Source organism: Puma concolor, chromosome B2 (genome assembly GCF_028749965.1).
Source record: "Puma concolor isolate L17-30 chromosome B2, mPumCon1.1.hap2, whole genome shotgun sequence".
Classification (NCBI taxonomy): Eukaryota; Metazoa; Chordata; class Mammalia; order Carnivora; family Felidae; genus Puma; species Puma concolor.
Genome location: NC_141671.1, coordinates 18007500 through 18021849, shown reverse-complemented (window position 1 = coordinate 18021849; position 14350 = coordinate 18007500). Strand labels below are relative to the sequence as shown.

At 42.6% G+C, this 14350-nt stretch overlaps 1 protein-coding gene across 1 annotated transcript in view; it reads right to left on the bottom strand.

Annotated features, from left to right (window-relative positions):
* The window catches only part of ELOVL2 (ELOVL fatty acid elongase 2), a 65740-nt gene that overhangs the window by 17543 nt on the left and 33847 nt on the right, over positions 1-14350 (bottom strand). The window contains exon 3 of the mRNA XM_086708370.1: positions 1339-1402. Within this exon, the coding sequence (XP_086564496.1) occupies positions 1339-1402 (64 nt within the window). The remainder of the gene's footprint in view (positions 1-1338; positions 1403-14350) is intronic.

The window sequence follows — 14350 nt, the reverse complement described above, 5'->3', positions numbered from 1 at the left end:
GTAAACAAACTGCAATCCTCTCCGTACGTGGACCCCTAGCCACATAGTTCCAGATCACAGCAATCTTAGCAAAGGCACAGCTCGGTGTGAACAGAGACACTGTTGTTCCACGCTCTGGTGCAAGTGTCCAATAGAAGCCACAGTTGCCAAGAAACCCTGCGTGCCCTCTACGTGAACCGTCCTCCTCTGCACCCACAAGAACTGTGAGGCAGAGAACATATTCAATAAGGGAGCTTATGCGATACACAGATCCTGCCTTGCCTACCCCACGGGGTCACCACGAGGACAAATGGTGGTGGGGGGGGCCGGGGGGGAGGCGACTGAAAATATTTTTAAAGCTCTAATAATCACACAGCACCATTATATTAAAATCATACAAACAGTCGTTCATCAGACATTTATAAAGCCTAGGCAGAGACTGGAGTGGTCTAAGTAGTCTCTAAACGATGCTGTTTAGAGGTTTTTGAGAGACAGGAAAACCTCATTTCCCTCCATTTCCCTAACCCAACAGTGCTGAGGAAAGAACCCGGAGAGAGGCACAGATTCGCCACGGTTTGTGAACCAGCGAGGCCTAAGTGAAACGAAACACGTTGTTTGGAAAACATCCACTTGTTTGCGAGCTATGCAGGGTGACTAAGATGCCCAGGGAAGCGTAAGAAGCGCTGCAGGGGGACGGCACGCTGCAGTGAGTCTAAGTGACGGGTGACACACAAAAGGGGGCGCGCAGGGGCTCCAGCCCACAGCACGGGCGGAGCGAGCTCACCCCCCCAGACACACGAGGGCGGAAAGAGGGGAGGTGACTGCGCGGGTGAGGAAGGTGGAAGGTGTGTGGGCGGTGGCGCCAGGAGAGAAAGTAGTCCCGGTTAGCAGGTGGCTCCGGCCTGCTCTGGTGGCCCGAGAGACACGACGGGAAGGGCTTCGCTGCATTCTGTCCCTGCTTGTGGCTCCTGGAACTTTAATCCCAGGAAGGTTGAGCGGGTGCACTGAGGCTTTCTAGATGTTCTGGAGAAGGATATCAAAGGGGAGGGAAGTTAGATCTCTAAATGTTAAGTACCATACTGTCCTCAAGGTACCAGAGGGGTGCCTGGGTGGCTTAGTCGGTTAAGTGTCCGACTTTGGTTCAGGTCATGATCTCCCAGTCTGTGAGTTCGAGCCCCGCATCAGGCTTTTTGCTGACCGCTCAGAGCCTGGAGCCCGCTTTGGATTCTGTGTGTATGTCTCTCTCTCAAAAATAAAGAAACATTAAAAAAGAAAAAGAAAAAACACCAGAAATGACAAAACCCTCTTCTGCAACTAAATAGTTTCCTTCCACGTGAAATTCTCAAGTAGCTTACTCACCTCGAGGTCCAAACATATTGTCCAAAAAAGCATTGATTTCATCATCAAAAGCCTTTAGATGCTCCTGAAAAGATAAAAGAAAACATTATTTAACTCGGTTTTTTGGGAAATTCAAAACAGACATGTAGTTGCCAGAATCTCCAAGTCCTAGCTTCAAGGACTTTCGGCTGCAAACACTTACGGGAAGGGGACCAGTTAAACGCAGCCCCATCCTTCACAAGCTTGTGTAGATTTAGAAGGAAAAAATTCTGTTGCCTAAGGAAAGGAAAGAGGCAGTCCTGAAAAACAGGCTTGGTACATTTTTAAACACTGAAGGATTATTGACCTTAATTCCATTTCCCTCTAAAATGCTTAGAGGCAGAAGCTTTTCCATAAGCAACTTCTATTGTTGCAATTAACAGGAGTCACGTGCAAGCAACAGGGAGGGTCTACACCTGCAGGATATAATGTAATTGTTAAATAAAAATTCAGCTGAACTGTATTTCACGAAGTTCAATCTAAAGCTTTAAAGGGGACTTATTTTTCAAATAAGGCAATGAAGCACTATAGCTATTTTTTCCATAATCTAAAAACCTTTATATTTTGTTCGTTTTCAAAACCTTTCTTATACATGAATATATATTTAATATTACAATAAACAGCATCTCTAGGGTACATCAGGTGATTACTGCCACTTTAACTGGATTCAGGATAGGAGAATTTCTGCTAAGAACCTTATGGTTGCTAAACTGGCTACAGGCTCTGGATTTAGCTCCTGGTCATTCTGGTGTGCTATTATGTTGCTCAAAATACCTGTGACGGTGTTCCCTAACCTTGCCTACAATGGTCTAGTGCACCTCCTCAAGCAAAGGGAAGAAAAGACAAATTTGCCCAGTGTTCGTGGGAAAGGGATCTTTGATGATGATTTGGGGCTGGTGGATTGGTGAGGTGAGCGTCATCTCTCAGGATGTTCATCTAGAACATTCTGTATAATCAGCCACTGGAGTGCAGTCAAAGCATCTCATTTGCAAAGAAAGCGTAAGTGCCAAAGAAGAGAATTAACTTGCTGGCATTTGAAAAGAAGATCTGCAGGTTTGGTGATCAGCCTCTACCATTTAGACCTATTTCTTACTTGTCACTTTGATCCTGAGAAAATTTCAAGGAAACTTAGGTATTTGCGGACTTTAGGAAGCTCGAGAGAGTGGAAGAAGATTTAATGACAACATCTGTTAGCACCTACACCTGCTGGTCATGTATTAGGACCTTTATTATATCATAGTATCTCCATAAAAGGTATCTGGGCTAAACCAAGATTGGAAATGTTTAGAGTGTTTTGGTTTCCATGAAGGATATCTCAGGAGACCTCCAGTCTTGAAAAGGTCGCTAACCTCACATTTCAGTGTGACAGAGTTAAGATTTGTGTTGCCATTAGAACAGAGAAGATCTGTCCTGAGGCCTCTCATTCTTGAGCAAAGAATGTTAATCTCACTGATATATCCACCTTCATAACAAATACCAGTGAAATCTTCCTCTCATTGCCACATCCACCCACACATGTTTAAAGGTTTTCGGTCTGTTTGCTACAGTCCAAACTCCATTTTCCAACATCTGGAGGTCTAAGAAAACTCTAAAGGTCACAAAGCTTGTATTCGTTCTACAATGTTGCAGAAACTAAGTCACAGTAGAAGACCAGAAATAAAAGAAAGCAGAGGGGAAGATAATGAAGAGAGAGCAGAGAGTGAAAAAAATGAATAAGAAAGGGCATTCTACACCAATACCCTGATAATAAAACCAGACAAGGCACTACAAAAACATGACAAAACAAACAAAAACTACAGGCCAATAGCTCTGATGAACATAGATGCAAAAATCCAACCAAATATTAGCAAACTAGATTCAACAATACATTAAAAGGATTATTCACTACAATCGTGTGGGGTTTATCCCAGAGATGCAAAGGTGGTTCAATATTTGCAAAGCAATTGATATATCACATTAGTAAGTAGAAAAGTAAAAACCATATGATCATCTCAATAGATGCCAAAAAAGCATTTGACAAAATACAACATACATTCATGATGAAAAAAACTCTCAACAACATGGGTTTAGAGGGCCCATACCTCAACATAATAAGGGCAATATTTGAAAAACCCACCAGGAGCTAACATCATACTTGACAGTGAAAAACCGAAAGTTTTTGCTCTAAGATCAGGAACGAGACAAGGATGTGCACTCTTACATTTATTCAACATGGTATTGGGAGGTCATAGGTGCAGGAATAAGACAAGAAAAGAAGTAAAAGGAATCCAAGTTGGTAAGGAAGAAGGAAAAGTGTCACTATTTGCAGATAACTGAAATAGAAAACCCTAAAAGACTCCCATCAAAAATCATTAAAACAAATAAATAAATCCAATAAATTTGTAAGATACAAATTAATGTACAGGAATCTGTTGCATTTCTATACACTAATAATGAAGTAAAAGAATAAATTTAAACAATCCCATTTACAACTGCATCAAAAAGAATAAAATATCTAGAAATAAATTTAACCAAGGATGTTAAAGATCTGTACTCTGAAAACTAGAAGACACTGATGAAAAAAACTGAAGATAACAGAAACAAATCTAAAGATATACCATGCTCATGGATTAGGAATTAATATTGTTAAAATGTCCATACTACCAGAACAATCTACAGATTCAATGCAGTCATTATCAAAATACCAACCATGTTTTTCATGGAAATAGAATAATTAAGTATTAAAATTTGAATGGAACCACAGAAGACCTCAAATGGCCAAAGCAATCCTGAGAACGAACAAAGCTAGAGGTATCACAGGTCCAAATTTCAAGATATACCACGAAGCTGTAGTAATCAAAACAGTATGGTACTGGCATGAAAACAGACACACAGATCAATGGAAAAGAAAAGAACCCAGAAATAGACCCAAACCTATATGGTCAATTAATCTATGACAATGAAAGCAAGAATACACACAACGGGAAGACAGTCTTTTCAATAAATGCTGCTGGGAAAAATGGAGAGCTACAGGCAAGAGAGTAAAAGTGAACCACATTCTTACCACCATACTCAAAATTAAAATGGATTAAAGACCTAAATGTGAGACCTGAAGCCATAAAACTTCTAAAAGAAAACATAGGAGGTAATTTCCTGGACACTGCCGTTAGCAATATATTCACGGATGTCTCCTCAGGCAAGGGAAACAAAAGTGAAAGTAAACTTTGGACTGCACCAAAATAAAAAGCTTTCGTACAGCAAAAGAAACCATCAACAAAACGAAAAGACAACCTACTGAATGGGAGAAGATATTTTCAAAAGATGTATCTAATAAGGGATTAATATCCAAAATAGATAAAGAACATGGACAACTCCACACCAAGAAACAAATATTCCAATTAAAAAATAGGCAGAGGACATGAACAGACATTATTCCAAACAAGACACACAGATGGCCAAAAGACACGTGAAAAGATGCTCAACGTCACTCATTGTCAGGGAAATGCAATTGAAAAATGCAATGAGATACCACCTCGCACCTGTCAGAATGGCTAGTATCAAAAAGACAAGAAATAAAAAGTGTTGTTGGTAGGATGTGGAGAAAAGGGATCCCTCATGCACTGTTGGTGGAAAAACATATTGGTGCAACCACTGTGAAAAACAGCATGGAGGTTCCTCAAAAGATTAAAACTGAACAATCATATAATCCAGTAATACCACTATTGGGCACTTACCCAAAGGAAATAAAAACACTAATTTGATAAGACATATGCACCCCTATGTCTATCGTACCACTATTTACAATGGCCAAGATATGGAAGCAGCCCAAGTGTTCATCAACAGATGAGTGGATCAAGAAGATGTGATGTATACACACACTGGAATATTAGCCAGCCATAAAAAAAAGTGAGATCTTGTCATCTGTGACAACATGGGTGGACCTAGAGGGTATTAGGCTAAGTGAAAGAAGTCTGACAAAGAAAGACAAATACCACATGATTTCACTTATATGTGGAATCTAAAAAACCAAAGAAAAAAATATACTTAAATACCGAGAACAAACTGGTGGTTGCCAGAGGGGAGGTGGGTGAGGGGACAGGCAAAATACATGGGATTAAGAGGTACAAACTTCCAGTTATAAAACAGATAAGTCATGGGGATGAAAAATACAGTCAATAATACTGTAATAACATTGTCTGGTGACACACAGTGACTATTTATCATGGTGAGCACTGAGTAATGTATAGAACTGAAGCAATATGTTGTGTACCTGAAACTAATAGAACACGGTATCTAAATTATGCTTCAGTAAATAAAAATAAATAGCTCAGTTTTTGTGGAATCTAAAAAAAAAAAACAAAAACAAAAATCCCAAACTCACAGATACACAGAACAGATTGGTGGTTGCCAGAGGCAGTGGCGTGGGGAGGGTGGGCAAAATGGGTACACACTTCTGTGTAAAATGAACAAATCATGGGGACATAATCTATAGCATGATGACTATAATTAACACTGTACTGTATATTTGAAAATTGCTAAGGCAGTAAACAGATCTTCAAAGTTCTCATCACACACAAAAAATTTGAACTGTGTATGTGAATCAGACTTAGTGTGACAATCATTTTGCAATATATACAAATACTGAATTATTATGTTGTACTCCCGAAACAAACAAAAGAACACAGAGGTAGGAAATTTAATATAGGTCTCTTAAAAACAGAAGCCTTCCAGAAGGAGATGCTACTGCTGTTGAGTTCTGAAAGACTCTTAGGACATCGTCTAGATGGAGAAGGGGAAGAAAGAGCATTTCAGGAAGAAGAATCATCATATACAAATAGACTGAGAAGGGATTCACTCAGGAAATGTTTATAGCCAGGGTCTCTACTGACTCACATGATAGGTGGAAATAAAGTCAATACTGAGAAAATCAGAAACTGGAATAAAAATGACCTCTTTATTTCTGGACTATTTAATACAGTTAGCAAGGATACAATGTTAAGAGACAATGAGGAGATAAGAACAAATGAAAATTTACCCTAGATCAGTAAACCTAAGTGTAGTAAGTACAGAGTTGGGGTAGCATTAGTCAACTAAGGATGGAGGCTTAGCACAGCAGGGTAGAGCACCGCTTGGGTGATGCGTTAATAGCTGCTGTAAACGTCAAAGCATGTTTTACTGTAAACGTAAAAGCATGCTGGCTGATGTCCCAACACTAACACAATAACCTAGGAGCTAAGACAAATCAGCAAACTACAGTACATGCAGCACGTCAGTCATTCAGCCAACATTTTGAATGGCCATTATGTACTAACACTTTGTCAGACATATGAGGACAAAAAAGGCATAGTGATCAACTCAAAAGCCTACAGGCAAACTGGAAAGTGAGACCTACAGAGAAAGGCAAACAGCAAACAACTGAGAGGAAGGTACACAGAACTGCCACACTGATGGAAGACACTGCAGGAGTGAGGACTTAAGGTGGTTAGAGTTTGGACAGACTGGAAGAGAAGGGAACAGCACTGTCATTAGACCCATGCAAGGGGCATGCTGTCCTGAACTCATACTGCAGAGGGCCCCATGCTGGCCGTCCCAAGGCCATGCCCCTCGACACAGGAAATCCTATGAGCCAAGGGAGATGCCCACCCCTGGTCACAGCTTCCCCTTCAGACTATGTTCCAAGTCCCCCAGGCCACAGAATTCCCTGCCAAACATTCTCCCATCCCACTTCTAGAACAACCTCAGGGATTTCCCCTTGCCCACACGGTAATAAAGTCCACATTCCATGACTTTATTTTATTGAAGTACACTTGTTATGTTACATCAGTTACAGGTGAACAACGCAGTGATATGACAAGACAACTCCACAGGCTACGTTGTGCTTACCACAAGTGCAGCTCCCATATCACCATCCAATGCTATTACACTATCACTGGCTACATTCCCTAAGTGGCATTTTTCATCCCCATGACTTACCCATTCCATAACTGGAAGCCTGTGTCTCCTACTCCTCTTGAAGCATTTTGTCCATCCCCTCACCCACCCTCCCTCTGGCAACCATCAGCTTGTTCTCTGTATTTGTGGGTCTGTTTCTGCTTTTGTCTGGTTGGTTTTTTTTTTTTTTTTTAATTTTTTTTTTTCAATGTTCATTTATTTTTGGGACAGAGAGAGACAGAGCATGAACGGGGGAGGGGCAGAGAGAGAGGCAGACACAGAATCGGAAACAGGCTCCAGGCTCTGAGCCATCAGCCCAGAGCCCGACGCGGGGCTCGAACTCACGGACCGTGAGATCGTGACCTGGCTGAAGTCGGACGCTTAACCGACTGCGCCACCCAGGCGCCCCTGTCTGGTTGGTTTTTCAGATTCCACACATAAGTGAAATTATATGGTATTTGTCTCTCTCTCTCGGACTCCTTCCACTTTCACTCTAGGTCCATCCATGTTGTCACAAATGGCAAGATCTTGTTTTTTAAGGTTGACTAGTATTGCACTGTTGATATAGATCACATCCTCTTTATCCATTCTTATACTGATGGACGCTTGTGTTGTTTCCATAGCTTGGCCATTGTTAACAGTGGTGTGCTAAACATAGGGGTGCATGTATCTCTTCGAATTAGTGTTTTTGTTTTCTTTGGGTAAATACCCAGTGGGATGTTCCATGACTTTCAATTTAACTTATGGCTGTGTATAACAATATCTGAAGGATGGAAAGATTGGAAGTACAGCCTTCTTTAATTGTGTATTCCTGCGTGCTTACCACAGCTGCTGAGAATGTAAAATGGTGCAATCACATTGAAAATTTAGCAGTTTGGTAAAAACACATGATCTGGCATGCTACTTCTACGTATATTTACTCAAGGAAAAGTAAAACATATATCCTTGCAAAGACCTGTACACAAATATTTATGGCAGCTTTATTTTTAATAGCTAAAAATGGAAACCGCCCAAATGTCCATCAACAGGTGAATGGGTAAGCTCTGGGGTATCCATACAACGAAATATAACTGGGCAAAAATAAAGAACTATCGATGCACAGACAACATGGACAGATCTCAAAATTATGATGCTGCATGAAAGCTAGACCGAGAGAGAGAAAGAGAACATACCGTGTGTTTCCATTTACACAAAACGTGAGGAAATATGAACTTACATATGTGACAGAAAGCAAATCAGTGGTTGCTCGGGGACCACAGGCTAGGAGGACAGAATATCCTCCAAAAATGAAAGTGAAATGAGGACGTTTTCCTATTACGCGTAAGTGAGAGGCTCTGTAGCCGGCAGAACCGCACTGCAATGTGTGCTGGCGATAAGCCTCGTGCCAAAGGGAGAGAATTCCATATGGGAAGGATTTACAGAAGAGGATCAAGAACACCAGAAGTGGAGTCATCTCATGGAAGAGCCAGAGCTCAGAGCAAGCCAGCCTCCACCACCTCATTCCCAGCACCGTACCCGCCATCACCACCCCTCACACCCTGCTCATCCCTGCCAGCGGGAGCAGCGCTGCAGAACACCCACGTGATGTCCTGCACCTGCTCCTTGCCCTACTCCCAGCAGGAAGACCAGCACTTGGAGGTAGCGGCGACCCACCTGGACTGACTCCTTACGCGAAGCTGAGGTGGTCTTCCTAGCTATGTGCCGTGCAACTCCCAGTGCCGGTGGACACGCTCACCATGCGCTCCTGCCTCGGCTGCCATTTTCTGAGAGAACCTGGCAGCAGGAGAGCCATGAAGAGCACACCTACTTTTTTGCCACCACAATGCTGATTGGGACTCCCACCCAGTCCTGTGTCCGTGGAACTCCACTCCTTCCTCCCTCTCCTTCCTCTTCCTGTCTTCCTTCCCCCCCTTCCCTCATTCCTTCTCCGTGTTCCTTCCTTTATTTGTGTTTTCGGCATTTTGTGGGTTTTAGCATTATCTATCATGGGTATTATATCGTATAATGCAATGACTCAAGATCTTGGTGTTGATACAGTTTTGTCAATACGGCTTCGTGGAACCTTTAAAGACCCTTAATTCGATCAGAATAGTCATTTCCCACCACCAACTCCTTCCTCATTTCTTTTTAAAATGAGCAAAAGTCATTAAAGTCATGAGACAGACTATTAAGTTTGTAAGAAGACACACTCTCCAAATCCTTACCTTTAAAAAAAAAAAAAGTTTCAGAGAAGATGAAATCGGAAGCATTTGATGACGGCAGGCTAGGATATGGGATCCAACCAGCTCAGGAATGTGTCATTCTCACACTAACCAGACACAATCTGAAACATTCCTGGGACCCTCAAGGTCAAGGCTGAGTTGTACAGAACTGAGAGGGAGCTGGCATCTCCTTCCACAGACAAGGGGCACAAACCGGATTACTGTCACGCAACGAGGTCTCTGTGTTGTTCCCAGGGCTCAGGATGGCTGTCTAATGTTGCCAGTTCTTTTGACGGACCCTGAGGGATGGTTGCCAGCCAGTCTCTCGTGTGTTTGAAGAATCAGAATGTGTTTACATTTGTGAATAAAACCAGAAGGTTTAGAGAATGGCTAGAAGCGAACACATGGAATTCTTTGGCTTTCATGCAGCTGACGTCACATCATGTAGATTTACGTGTATTTTACGCTGAAACACCTGCCGGCTCAGCACCTACCTCCCAGCACCGTGCTCTGGAGGAAGCAACTAAGTGAGACTGAGGGTATGAACTAGGTATGGAACTCTTACTCATTGGTGGGAACTCTTACTCATTGGTAGGAACTCTGAATTGTTATTATTTGTCTTACGAAGTAATCTTCGTGAGGCTGAAACCATCTAAGCCAGGTATTGAAGCATCTGGGGGAACATATTTGGTTACCACGGCTGGAATATAAATGAACTGACCATAATGGTGAAGAATAGCAGTAGCACCTGCCAATCACTCATGCGCTGGCACTGGATATATATTATCTAGGACTTTCCCGGTAGCCATACAAGGTGCGTAGTCTTCCCAGTTTACAGATGTGGAAATGGACACCATGAGCTCAAGACTCGCACTGTTGTGTGAAATGTGAACAAAGTGCAGTAACAATCGGCAGTTTGATCCCTTCGGAGTGGGAGGTTTCAGAGCTGGGGTGGCAGAGGAAGGACTCTTTGTGGAGCTCCTGCTTACGTTTCCTGCGCTGCCCTACATCCCAGGACAATAAGCTGACAAAAAAAAAAAAAAAAAAAAGGTCGATTTTATCTGCATCCTGGGGACCCCTGAGGCCTCACAACAGTTTCACTCAATTAAGGAGATGAAAGGTCTATTTAGAGCAAGATGTGTGAGTGCAGTTTTGTTTGCTGCTTTCCATTTCCCCCACGCGGCTCTTTGTCTCATTTCGTTCAGTGTCTGGTCAAATGGCAACTCCTGAGGCGCTTCCCACAGCCATCTCTCTCGGGCCTAATTGCAACGGAAGGAGGAAAGCGTCTGCCTTGTGGTGCAGAACCAGTCTCCATCTCTTTGCTCTATTTTTTTCTTGACAGCACCTCTACAAACTTTCACTGGCGAGTTTGTTTATTGTCTGGGTCCTCCAATGGGCCTCCAACAGGCCGCTTTATCCCCAATTCTAAGAACAATGCCTGGCACATAATGAGCACTGAATACGTAGTGAGTGAATGAACGCAACTCTCATTGTTCTAAACCTTTACGGTATTCATTTGATACTTACATTCATATTACTTTGCATTCCTACCTATATTTTCCTATGTGCAATCTCGTTTCCAGTACATTGGGAAAGATCCCCAACGTCTTTTAACACCTGCTGTATCATCGGGGTATTCTGGACTCAATTTTATTTTTTGAGTTTTTCAGAAGATTCTTTCTTTCTTCCAAAAAACAACGGAAAAAAATGTGTATATTTTTAAAGTAGAATGAATCTTATTCTATTTTGCAATTAACAGGAGTCCAATGGACCCTATTATAAACCTGAATATCTTGTGGGATCTTAGTAATCTTATACTTTCTATATTTTCAAAACATTTTGCTATTTAATCATCCCAGAAATTAGCTCATTAATCAATCATCTAAATTTGTGCCAAAAAAAAAAAAAAAAAGATGAAAATGTAAGAATGACAGAAATGCCTAGAAGGACAATGAAATAATCACATAAGCCGTCACTACTGCACTGTTCTGCATTTTTCTTGTTCTCTACCCAAGAAATGGCACCACTCTTTAAGATAAGAGACACTTAGAGACATCTTCATAGCTTTTTAAAGATTTCAGTGAACACACCTGAAAGTTCACAATTTTTCCTGCTCTTAAACTTTAATTAAGAGCAGGGAGGGGGCCTGCATTTCTACCAAACTCCCAGGTGATGTCGATGCTAGTGGTCTACAGACCACACTTTGAGTAGCAAGGATTCAGACTAGGGTCTCTTGAAATGTGTTTGGAGTATAATCAAGGTATTAATGATTTATGTGCTTTTGTTATAAAAATACCAAGTTCTTGCTTACTTGCTACAAACCCACTGAGTATTTTATTACATATTCTGCTCGATGAAATTTACACTTGCTATGTATTATTATACCAACATTCACTTCACAGGCATTTTAGTAACTCTACAAACTCAGACAGTATCCACGTTATTCCAAACAGAAATAAAACCAGTGGTTCAGTTGTATTCTCCTTATGCTTGCTGTACCTGCATACGGTATTCTGAAAGCGGCCTACTCAGGAAGAGTGCAGACAGATCATGGCCTCTTCTGAGGCTGTTTCTACTGAGGCATCAGGAGATTGCATTCACACACAGTGCATCAGTCAGTACTTGTCAACAAGCATCACCAGGAGCTTTAGATGTTAACTGCTGTCCTTATACATCCTATACTTATACAACTCATTTTGTTGTTGTTGTTGTTTACTTAAGTGGGATTTTAAACTGTGGTTCTTTTTGATTTTATCTTGTTTCAGCTCTACCTTTGCGCTCTGATAAGATTATGCAAATTCTGGACTTCCAGGGAAAATGGTGGAGTACAAGGACCCAAAACCCACCTAGTCCCAGGGATACAATTAGCTAACACCCGCATCAGTGTAACAAACTGGAAAATGACCCAAAGACTGGCAGAACTGACTCTTCACAGACAGAAGAGGCCACATCAAAAAGGGTAGGAAGGGCAGAAACGCAGTCAGGAGCAAAACTGACTCACGAGACTGTCCTTGGAAGGAAGGGACACCACAGGTGTAGAGAAGGGAAAGGAGCAGAACCCACATCAGGCACCCCAGGCACAGGGGACCCACACTGGGAAGACAAATCCTCAAAACACTTGGCTCTGAAAACCAGAGGGACTTAACTTCATGAGTTCTTACAGTCAGTGGGGCTTAACACCTGAAACTTTAAAAGTCAGCAGGCTGGCTCTGGGAGAGCCAGGGGGTGAGAGGAAATGAGTTTGCATCCTTAAAAAGCACAACCAATAGCCCGCAGAGATATAGTATAGAAGCAGCAGTTTGAAAAAACCCCTGGGACATACTGGGGGGAAACTTTTTTTTTAATGTTCATTTATTTTTTAAGAGAAAGAGAGAATGCCAGCGGGAGGAAGGGGAAGGGGTGCAGAGAGAGAGAGGGAGACACAGAATCGGAAGCAGGTTCCAGGCTCTGAGCTGTCAGCACAGAGCCCAACATGGGGCTTGAACTCACGGACCACGAGATCATGACCTGAGCTAAAGTCGGATGCTTAACTGACTGAGCCACCCAGGCGCCCCTGGGGGGAAACTTTGCACTAATCTCAGAGCATGTGCTGGTGGGGCAGGGATCTTTGGGAGACTTCTCCAAGAACAAAAGAGTTGGCAGGTGCCATTCCCTACCCCCCCCCTCATTCTCCTGTGGACTTGACCGCTCCAATATGCCCTGGGTCAGAACGCATCCAAAGTGGTACCACAAGCTTGGCAGTGTGCAAACACCCTCAACAGGGGCCAGTAGCACTCCAGAATGACTCCTACACTGGGATTGGGGGGAAGATAACCACACACACCAGCCCTACTACAGCCCCAGCCATGGGCTGGGGGCAGACATCTGGCTTGACTGCAGATCCTGTACACATACAAAAGCTTTTCAGGGGACAACATAGGGAGAGCACCTGCAATTTGGTGCTAGTGAATCCTAGACATATGCCTGGTCTGACTCAACTCAAGCCCAGTGTGGTCGCATACTGGCCCACTAACAACACAGGGACCAAATCCTGCCTATGGCAGGCAAGGAGAGTCACTGACGACAGCTGAAGGCAAATGAGGCTCAGCCACAAGAGCAGAAGGCAGGCGACACACAGAGGAGACACCCCTGAAGTTCCAGGCTCTGATGAACAGGGGACACCGCACTGCAGGGCACTACAGGACTTCTTCATGAGGCCACTACTTTCAAGAGCAGGAGACATAGCTGACTTTTCTAACATACAGAAACAGACACAGGGAATTAGACAAAATGAGGAGATAGAGGACTATGCTCCAAATGTAAAAGCAGGACAAAATCACAGCAAAAGAGCTAAACAAAATGGAGGTCAGTAGTATGCCTGATAGAACATTTAAGGTAATGATCATAAAGGGGCACTTAGGTGGCTCAGTCGATTAAGTGTTTGCCTCTCAATTTTGGCTCAGGTCATGATCTTGCAGTTTGTGAGTTCGAGCCCCACATCAGGCTCTGTGCTAGCAGGGTGGAGCCTGCTTGAGATTCTTTCTCTCCCTCTCTCTCTGTCCTTCCCCCACTCATTCTCTCTCAAAATAAATAAACAAGAAAAAAATTATAAAATAATGATTATAAAGATACTGGCTGGGCTTGAGAAAAGAGTGGAGGAACTCAGCGAGACCCTCAACAAAGAGATAGAAAACACGAAAAAGAACCAATCAGAGATGCAGAACTCAATAACTGAAATTAAAAATAGACTAGATGGAAGAAATAGTAGACTAGAGGAAGCGGGAGGATCAGTGGCCAGAAGGACAGAGTAATGGAAAGCAATCAAGCCGAACAAGAGATAAAAAAGAATAATGAATGACAATAGATGAAGGGAACTTAGCGACACCATCAAGCATAATAACATT